Raw genomic sequence first — 10,459 nt, 5'->3', positions numbered from 1 at the left:
GCGCAGAGGGGTAAAGGGTTGGGGAGGGGGGGGGGGGGGGCGCGGAGGGGACCGAGCCCGTAACAGAGTCACAAAATACAGCACAGGCAATAATAATAATAATAATAAAAAATTAAACATCTCCCGGAGAGGGGGGGGGGAGGGAGGCAGCCCCTTTTTCCCCACCCCCCCCCCCCCGCAACAAAAATATATATATATATAATATTGAGAGAGAACAGAGTCAACGCTGGCGAAGCTTGGTCACTGAGAAGGGGACGGCGCAGGGCAGGGGACACCGGGGCCACCAAGGTGGGGGGGGTGGCCCCGTTGGGGGGGGACAGAGCCGTTCACAGTGAGGCAGGGGTTGGAATGGGGGGGGACAAGCAGGGTGGGAGCCCCCCCCGGTGCCAGCTGGGCGCTGGAGGTGCCACCTGGAGCCCCAGCATCAGCGGTGGAGCCAAAACCGTGGGCACCCAAGGGTGGGGACGCCGCAAGGAGACCCCCCCCTCCCCCCGTGATAACGGGGATGGGGCAGGGGGAGCTCCGGGGGGGGGGGGGGACGGAGACGGCGCATGAGCCCCCTAGGGTGGTGGGGATGGGGCACGGCCACCTGAGAGGTGCCAAGGGGGCACCCAAGGGTGGTGGAGGCGCGGCAGGGTCACCACCGGGGTGACAGAAGGGACACCAAGGTGACAAAAAGACGCCGCGGGGTTCTCAGAGAGGGCATCTCGGGGCCAAGGAGATGCTGAATGAACCCCCCCCACCCCCCCTAAGGGATGGGGTCACCTCCAGGGTGACAGAGGGACCTTCCCAGGGCAGTGGCGACGGGGCACGGATGTCCCCAAAAAAGCGAGGGAGGCGCAAAGTGACACCCCCCCTACCCCCCCACCGGGCACGCACACCTTGAAGGTGACAAAAATGCCACCGGGACCTTCCCGGGGTGGTGGCAAGGGGGCACGGACCCCTCCAAAAAAATAATAAAAATTAAAAATAATAATAAAAAAAAAAGTCAACGGAGGTGCTCGGTGACACCCCAGGGGACGGTGGCGATGGGACAGAGACACCTTGAAGGTGACGGAGGCACCCAAGGGACCCCCCCAGGGTGGGGGGTGACAGGGCACGGACACCCCCAAAGTGCTGGAGGCGCTGCGTGAAGCCCCCACGGGACAGTGGGGACATCTCCAAGGTGGCAGAGGTGCCACAGGGACCCCCCCGGGGTGGTGGCAGTGGGGACATGGGCACCCCCAGAGCGCCGGAGGTGCTGCGCGAAGCCACCCCCCATGTGAAGGGGATGGGGCGCGGGCGGTGGGGACACCGCAGGACCCAAAAAAAGTCAGGGCGAGGGGGTGCCGCCACCCCAAAAAAAAAATAAAAAATGGGCTCAACCACATCCAAAAAGGGAAAAAAAAAAAAAAAAAAAAAAAAGGGCTAAACCTCAAAACCACCAAAAATTAAAAAAAAAAAAAAAAAAAAAAAAGGAAAAAAGAAAAAAAGGAAAAAAGAAAAAAATGAACGAAAAAAAAAAAGGAAAAAAGAAAAAAATGAAAAAAAAAGGAAAAAAGAAAAAAATGAACGAAAAAAAGGAAAAAAGAAAAAAAATGAACGAAAAAAGGAAAAAAGAAAAAAATGAACGAAAAAAAGGAAAAAAAAATGAAAGAAAAAGAAAAAAAATGAAAAAAAATGAAAAAAGAAAAAAGAAAAAAAGGAAAAAAATGAAAAAAGAAAAAAGAAAAAAGAATGAAAAAAAAAATGAAAAAAAAAGAAAAAAAAGAAAAAAAGGAAAAAAACACCACCTGGGGTGCGTGTGGGGAGGGGAGGTGCCCGATTAAATTCGTGGGGGTTTTTTTATTATTTTTTTTTTGGGGGGGCCCCGTTCACAACGCGAGGAGCGAGGGAGAATTCAAGGAGTCCGAGGACTGGTCGCTGCTGCTGCTCCGCTGATGCGAGGCTCCGCAGGTGGCTCCCTCTGGGTAGGTGAACACAAACGAAGACGTATAGGAGGGGTTAGGTGGCACCGGGGGGGGGGGCCCCCGGCGCGAAGCAGCAGCTGGGGAAGGGGCCCTGGGGACCCGGCTGGAACGGGAAGGCGACGGGCCCCGGCGGCTCCTCTTTGCCCAGGGTGCTCACCTCGGCGGGGCCGGCACCCAAGGGTCCGGCGTCCTCGAAGGGGAGCTTGCAGGCGGGCGCGTGGGCCACCAGGACGAACTCCAGGCGCTCCTTCTCCTTCTGCAGCTCGGCGATCTCCGACTCCAGCTCGGCTTTCTCCTCCTCCAGCTGGTCGGTCTCCTGGGGGGGGGGACAAAGGAGAGGGTGAGGGACAAGTAGGGACACCCAGGGACACCGAGGGACACCCAGGGACGCCGAGGGACACGGGTGGCACCGCCGCGGTGGCATCGGAGCTCTCCCCGCTGCTGTTTTGGGGATGGAGGTGGCACCTCCAATGTCCCCCTCGGGGGTGTGCAGCCCCCTCTGATGTCCCCCCCCATCCTGGGGACAGCGCTGTCCCCTCTGCGATGTCCCCCTCATGTCCTTCTCCAATGTCCCCAACTCCTGGGGACACTGTTGTCCCCCTCCGATGTCCCCTCGCCTCTAGGGACGATGCTGTCCCCTCCCTGATGTCCCCTTGATGCCTTTCACAGGGGTGTCCCCAGCTCCTGGGGACAGCATTGTCCCCCTCCGATGTCCCCCTCATGTCCTTCTCCAATGTCCCCAACTCCTGGGGACAGCATTGTCCCCCTCATGTCCCTCGCTGATGTCCCCCTGCTCCTGGGGACGGCCCTGTCCCCTCCCTGATGTCCCCTTCACACCTTTCACAGCGGTGTCCCCAACTCCTGGGGACAGCATTGTCCCCCTCATGTCCCTCACTGATGTCCCCCTGCTCCTGGGGACAGCCCTGTCCCCTCCCTGATGTCCCCTTCACACCCTTCACAGCGGTGTCCCCAGCTCCTGGGGACAGAGTTGTCCCCATCAGCTCTCCCTGGTGTCCCCTGCTCCTGGGGACAGCGCTGTCCTCCTCCAGTGTCCCTCTGCCATCACTCCCTGGTGTCCCCAAGTCCTGGGGACAGCACTGTCCCGCTCTGATGTCCCCCCTCTCATGGGGACAGGGGCCACCTCCTCCTCCAGCACCCCTCCAGCACCCCCAGCCACCCACTTGTTCCTCATCTTGGGGACAGCCTTGTCCCCCTCCAGCACCTCCGGGTGCCACCCTCCTGCGTCCCCTGCTCTTGAGGACATCTTTGTCCCCTGCTCCTGGGGATGGCATTGTCCCCGTGCCACCTCCCCCATCGATGTCCCCAGCTGCTGGGGGTGGCAGCACTCCCCTTCAATGTCCCTGGGTCGGTGTCTCCTGCTTTTGGGGACACTGTCACCCCCTCCCCGGGCATCCCAAGTATCACATCTCCCCTCTGATGTCCCCTTTTGGGGTCACTGTCCCCCTCCTCCAGGTGTCCCCAGCTCCTGGGATCACCACTGTGTCCCCTCTGCCATTCCCAGGTCCCCTTCTCTGATGTCCCCGATTGTTGGGGACACATTGTCCCCCCTCCAACATCCTTGGACATCCATCTGTCCCCTCTGATGTCCCCGACTCCTGGGGACAGTGCCACCTCCCTCCTGTGTCCCTGTAGGACACCTGTACCTGGAAGGACCGATGTCCCTAACCCCTGGGGACAGTGCCACCCCCCTCGATGTGCCCAGCTCCCAGGGACATCATCGGCCCCTGGTGGCGTCCCCCAGCCTTGGGGACACCACTGTCCCCAACCAACATCCCCAGCTCCCTGGGACACGCACCCGTAGGTGTCCATCTGTCCCTCCAACAGGGACCGGGGACGTCATTGTCCCCATGTCCTGAGGACATCATTGTCCCCATCTGGTGCCCACAGCCCCATAAATGTCCCCGTGATGTCCCCAGCATCATGACACCATTGTCACCATCGAGCATCCCCAGCACCTGCACTCCTACAAGTCCTTGTCACCCTCTCCAGCGTGCCTTGGGGACATCGGTGTCCCCTTCCAGCATCCTGAGGACATCACTGTCCCCACGTGACATCCTCAGCATCCGCACTTTGGTGTGGCTCTGTCCCCACATAGTGTCCCCAGACCCTTCATCCTTTAGCATCAAGTCCCCTGAGATGTCCCCAGATATTGGGGACACCTCTGTCCCTACTGCCACCATCAGCTCTGTCCCCAGGCCCAACAACTTTCACCATCAAGTCCCCCTGAGATGTCCCCAGCTGTTGGGGACACCACTGTCTCCACTGCCACTATCAACTCTGTCCCCACATGATGTCCCCAGACCCCTCATCCTTCAGCATCAAGTCCCCCATGATGTCCCCAGCTGTTGGGGACACCACTGTCCCCACTGCCACCAGTAGCTCTGTGCCCCCAGACCCCTCATCCTTCAGCATCGCGTCCCTCTGAGATGTCCCCAGCTGTCAGGGACACCGCTGTCCCCATATAACATCCCCAGGTCCTTCACCCTTCAGTATCAAGTCCCCTGAGATGTCCCCAGATATTGGGGACACCTCTGTCCTCACTGCCACTATCAGCTCTGTCCCCAGGTCCCCCACCCTTCAGCATCAAGTCCCCCTGAGATGTCCCCAGCTGTTGGGGACACCACTGCCACCAGTAGCTCTGTGTCCCCAGACCCCTTGCCCTTCACCATCAAGCCCCTCTGAGATGTCCCCAACTGTCAGGGACACCGCTGTCCCCATATAACATCCCCAGGCCCCTCAACCTTCAGCATCAAGCCCCCCCAAGATGTCCCCAGATATTGGGGACACCACTGTCCCCACTGCCACCACCAGCTCTGTCCCCAGACCCCTCACCCTTCACCATCAAGTCCCCCCTGCGATGTCCCCAGCTGTCGGGGACACCTCCACCTCCCCCACCACCCCACCCTGGTGGCCATGCCCACCCCTTTTGGACACCCCCAACCTCGGGGGACCCCGATGTCCCCTCGTGTCCCTCTCGTGCCACTCACCGCCTGCAGCCGGTCCGTCAGCTCCCGGCGCCGGTTGCGGCACTTGGCAGCCGCCAGCTTGTTCCTCTCCCTCCTCACGCGGCGCTTCTCCTCCTCCTCCGGGGTCAACTGCGAGGGGACAGAGCCATCAGCGAGGTGCCACCACCGTGTCACCCCCCCTCAGCCATCCCACCACCCCCGAGCCCCCCCCAAGGGTTGGGGACCTTTTTGGGGACTCACCGTTTCCTCGCGGCTCCGCCGGGGCCGGGCGCGAGCGGGACGCGCCGGGGGGGCTGAAGGGAAGCCCCCCATGCCCGGTGCGGAGTAGCTGGGTCCCGGCAGGTCATAAGGGTCCACGGGGGCGGTGGGGGGGGGAGGATGCGCCATGGGCCCCCCCGGGGGCTGCGACTGGGCCACCGAGGAGATGAGGGTGGGCTGCACCAGCCACTGCAGGTCCTGGCTCGTGGTGATGGCCGTCACCGTGGGCACGAAGGAGCCGGGCATGTCCCCCAGGCCGCTGCACTCCTGCGGAGAAGGACACGGTCAGGGTGCTGCAGAACCACCCCCGGAGCACCCATGGGTGCCCACCCCCTTCCCCTGTTTCTACAGGACACCAGCAGGTGGGAGCAAGGCTCGTGGCGATGCGTGCCACCTCGCCGGCACCAGCGCGTGCCTCGTGCACCCTGCGGGCACCAACGTGCACGGAGCCTCCAGCACCCGTGCACGGAGCTCTCAGCCTGCTGGCACCAACGTGCAAGACCTTGCACCCCAGCACCCATGCACAGACACACGGACCCCTTGAAATGTGCATGTTGGTGCAAGGGATGTTGTGCACAAGTCCCTCATGCACGGAGCCTCCAGCACCCATGCACTGAGCTCTCATCCTGCTGGCACCAATGTGCAAGACCTTGCACCCCAGCACCCATGCAAAGACACCTTGCAATGTGCTCGACCTCCCTTGCACCAACGTGCACAAGTCCCTCGTGCACAGAGCCTCCAGCACCTGTGCACAGAAACCTCGCTCCTCCAGCACCAACATGCAAGAACTTGTGCCCCAGCACCCATGCAGTGAGACCTTGCAGTGTGCTCAACCTCCCGTGCACCAACGTGCACAAGTCCCTTGTGCACAGAGCCTCCAGCACCTGTGCACAGAGACCTCGCTCCTCCAGCACCAACATGCAAGACCTTGCACCCCAGCACCTGTGCACAGAGACCTTGCAATGTGTGCACAACATCCCTTGCACTAATGTACAAGTCCCTTGTGCACGGAGCCTCCAGCACCCAAGCACAGAGACCTCACTGCTCTGGCATCAACAGTGCAAGACCTTGTGGCCTAGCACCCGTGCAGAGACCTTGCAATGTGCTTGACCTCCCTTGCACCAATGTGCACAAGTCCCTTGTGCACAGAGCCTCCAGCACCCATGCACAGAGACCTTGCTCCTCTGACACCAATGTGCAAGACCTTGCACCTACGTGCACATTGCAAGGCGTCTGGGAATGGTGCTGGGGTGCAAGGGATGTTGAGCACAAGTCCCTTGTGCACAGAGCCTCCAGCACATGTGCACGGAGACCTCACTGCTCTGGCACCAATGTGCAAGACCCTGCACCCCCGCAGCCATGCACAGACCCCTTGTAGCATGCACATTGGTGCAAGGGATGTTGTGCACAAGTCCCTAGTGCATGGAGCCTCCAGCACCAATGCACTGTGCTCTCATCCTGCTGGCACCAATGTGCAAGACCTTGCACCCCAGCACCCATGCAAAGACACCTTGCAATGTGCTTGACCTCCCTTGCACCAATGTGCACAAGTCCCTCGTGCACAGAGCCTCCAGCACCCATGCACAGAGACCTCACTGCTCTGGCACCAACGTGCAAGATCTTGCACCCCAGCACCATGCACAGAGACCTTGCAACGTGCACGTTGGTGCAAGGGATGTTGTGCACAAGTCCCTTGTGCACGGAGCCTCCAGCACCCATGCACGGAGCTCTCACCCTGCTGGCACCAACGTGCAAGACCCTGCACCCCAGCACCCCTGTACAGAGACCTTGCAATGCACTGCCCCCCCACCCCTCCAAATTGCACTGGGGGGAAAACAACCATGTGCCTGCTGCACCCCAGTTGCACAAGGAAATTGGGGGGGGGGGGGGGGGGCAAATTGTGAATTGTGCACTGTGTTCCCCCCCCCATACATACATTGCATTGAGACAAATAAATTTTGGGGTTGCAGCACTCCCTCAGCACCCCCAAAGGGTTAAACTCCTATGGGGGGGGGGCAGCACTCCCCCCAAAACCACCAAGGGGTAATTTTTTTTTTTTTTGGGGGGGGGGGCACACACATCCCAAACACCCTTAAGGGTTAATTTTTTGGAATGGGGGGCTTATTTTTTTTGGGGGGGGATCCCCCTACACTCAAAGCTTAGTGTAGGTTTTTTTTTTTTTTTTTGGGGGGGGTGTTTAACTCCCCCAAGGGTTAAATTTACTTTGGGGGGGGGGGGTGCAATGTTCCCCCACCCCCAGGCCTTAAATATTTTGGGGACACTCCCTAAAGGGTTAATTTTTTTTTTTTTTTGGGGGGGTGCAATACTCCCCAAATCCTTAAATATTTTGGGGGCGCTCTCCCAAGGGTTAAATTTTGGAGAGGGTGTGCAACGCTCCCCCCCCACCCCTTAAATATTTTGGGGGCACTCCCCCAAGGGTTAAATTTAATTTTTTTGGGGGGTGCAATGCTCCCCAAATCCTTAATGATTTTGGGGGCGCTCTCCCAAGGGTTAAATTTATTTTTTTGGGGGGGGTGCAACGCTCCCCAAAACCTCACGCATTTTGAGGACTCTCCCCAAACATTAAATCTCGGGGGCCGCTCCCCAATCCTAACCCCCCCCAAATAAAAATAACCCCAAAGCACCCAGCTGGGAAGGGGGGGGGGGGGAGGAGGAGGGGGTGGGCGTGGCCAGGGGGGTGGGCGAGGCCATCCGCCCGTCTCCTAGCAACGGGAGGGGGTGTGGGGGGGGAGAGGGGGGGGGGCGCCGCGTTCCAAAATAACCCGGCGCGCGCGCGCGCTCTCCCCGCGCCGCGTCATCACGGAGGGTTCCAGCGCGTCACGCGTTTACGCACGACCCCGCCCCCCCCCCCCCCGGCCCCGCCGCCGCCGCCGCCGCCGCCCCCCGGGCTCTTTCGCTCTCACCTGCGCGGCCGCCGCCGCCGCCGGGCTACCGAAGGAGTCCACCGAGGAAAGGTACTGAGACTCCGCCGAGGGCGAGGAGCTGCACCGGGAGCCCGAGTCGTAGTCACCGGGGAACCCCTGGTACATTGCCCCGGGGGCGCGGGGGCCGCGCCGCCACGCCAAGGCTGCGCCCGGGCCGGGGGAAGGGTCAAGCCACCGGCATCGCCGCCGGGTCCCGCTGCTGGAGCCGCCTCGCCGGGCCGAGGGGCCGGTAAGGTCCGCGCTGCCGCCGTGCAAAGTCCCGGTTCGCCGCCCCGGAGCTCGAGCACCCCGCCGGGGCGAGCCGCCGCCGCCGCCGTTCCGGGCTCCGGTACGAGCCCCGCTCCGCCGTTAAACCCCGCGAGGCGCCGTCCCGGTTGCCGTTCTCAAGCCCCGCTGCATCCGTGCCGGTGCTGCAAAGTCCCGGTTCGCCGCTGCCGGTCCCGGTCCGAGCTCCGCTGCGCTCCTCCGCCTCTCAGTCCCGTTGGAGCTCGTCCCCAAGCTCCTCTCCGGCGGCTCCGAGTCCCGGTACCGCTGCTACGAGCCCCCGTGCATCCGTGCCAGGCGCCGGTCCGGCGGTGCTAAGTCCCCGCTCGCGGTTCGGTTCCCCGGTGTCCTCCGCACGTTCTTTATGAATGAACCGCTCTCCGCCGCGCGGCCGCTTTATACGGCGGCGCCCCGCCCCCTTGCTGACGTCACGGCCGCCGCCGCGGACCCCCCGAGCCCCCCTCGGAGCCCCTCCGGTGCCGGTGCCGCTGCCCCTGCCGGTGCCGGTGCCGCCGCCGCTTCTGCGGCCCCGCCGCTGCCGCCGCCGTTAAGAGGCGCCGAGGAGGAGGGCGGGGAGCGGGGGGCATCCCTCGCCCCGCCCCGCCGGAGTTCCTGTGACGCAATTAGCCATATATGGGCTTCTCTCGGAGTGTTTGTTTGGTATCCTAGCAATGACGTCACAGGGAATCCCTTCGCCGCCGCCGCCGCCGCCGCCGCCGCGGCAATGCGCGTATTAATAGAAACGGGAGCCGCGCTTCTAGAAACGGCCCGAACCGTCCGGGACCACGGCCCCGCACCCCCCGGTAACCCACCCTTACGCCCCCGGTGCCCCCCTCCCCATTAACACCCCCTCCCCCGGTACCACCTCCCCATCCCCCGGTAACCCCCTCCCGGCGATCCCCTCCCCCCCCCCCCCAGACCCTTTCCCGTGCCCCCCTCCCTTGCTGACCCCCCCCCCGCAAACCCGGTGACCCCCCCCCACACCCCCAACCCCCGGTGCTCCGCCCCCCCCCCCCCCGTGACGTCCTCCCATAACCCCGCCCCCAAGCCGGGAATTCCCCCCCCAGCCCCGCCACGCACGTGCCCAGAGTACCGGCCCGGGGGGGGGTGTTCCCGTTCCCCGCCCCCGTTACCGGGGACACCCCCTCCCCACCCCCCCGTTACCGAGACGTTACCGGGAGCGGGCTGCAGAGCTGCGGGGTGCTCCTGGGACCGGGGGGATCGGACCCCCCCGCCTCCCATCGGGGTGCTACCGGGACCGGGCTGCAGAGCACCGGGACGTGCCGGGACCGGGACACCGGGAACCCCCTGTAAGTGATACCGAGACCCGGCAGTGAGTCACCGGGGGGGTGGGGGGGGCTGGTCCCGGTACCGCGGCAACTCTATTTGCCCCCCCCGAGGTGTTACCGGGACCTGGCTGCAGACCACCGGGTGCTCTCGGTACCGGGACAACAGGGAGAGCTCCCGACGGGGCGCAACCGGGACCGGGCTGCAAAGCCCCCGGGTTTTTTTTTTTGGGGCGGGGGGCACCGGAGGTTCCCAGTATGGGGGTGTCGGGAACCAGACTCTCGGGGCATGATCCCGGGGAGCCGGGGAGGGGGAGGCAGATCCCGGAGGATGACCGGGACACGGGGTGCAGCCCCCCCCTCCCGGGGCAGGATCTCCCGGGGATTAACCGGCTGCCGCCCCCGCCGTGCCCATCCCGGGCTCGGGGGCCACCCCAGGGCTCCCGACCGGTGGCTCGGTCCCGGGTGGCACGGCTGGGGGCTCTGATGTCACCCGTGGGAGCCCGCGCCCGGCGCTGAGTCACGGCGGGGCCACCCCGCGCCCGGCCGGCCCGCGGGGCCGTTCCCACGCCTTCCCATTCATTCATTCATTCATTCATTCATTCATTCATTCATTCATTCATTCATTCATTCACTCCCTGCCCCCGGGGTGCCCCCAGCCCCACTGCTCCTGGCTCCGGCCGTCCCCACTGCTGGGGCTCCCCGGTGCTCCCGGTACCGGCTGCTCCCTGTCCCGGTGCCTTCAGGCCCGGTTGCCCCCGGCTGTCCTG

At 63.0% G+C, this 10,459-nt stretch overlaps 1 protein-coding gene across 1 annotated transcript; it reads right to left on the bottom strand.

Moving 5' to 3' along the window:
- Nucleotides 1-1,853: 1,853 nt before the first annotated feature.
- Nucleotides 1,854-9,220, bottom strand: FOSB (FosB proto-oncogene, AP-1 transcription factor subunit; the record flags this gene model as incomplete). The annotated part of the gene is given in 5 exon segments (XM_084304190.1): nt 1,854-2,001; nt 2,003-2,265; nt 4,958-5,065; nt 5,177-5,461; nt 8,119-9,220. Coding segments are annotated over 5 exon segments (930 nt in total). The 5' UTR covers nt 8,245-9,220.
- Between the last annotated feature and the right edge of the window lie 1,239 nt (nt 9,221-10,459).

The sequence above is a fragment of the Netta rufina genome (assembly GCF_964035555.1).
Source record: "Netta rufina genome assembly, chromosome: 36".
Lineage (NCBI taxonomy): Eukaryota > Metazoa > Chordata > Aves > Anseriformes > Anatidae > Netta > Netta rufina.
The sequence above is the reverse complement of the archived record's forward strand: the minus strand, read 5'-3'. Positions and strand labels throughout refer to the sequence as shown.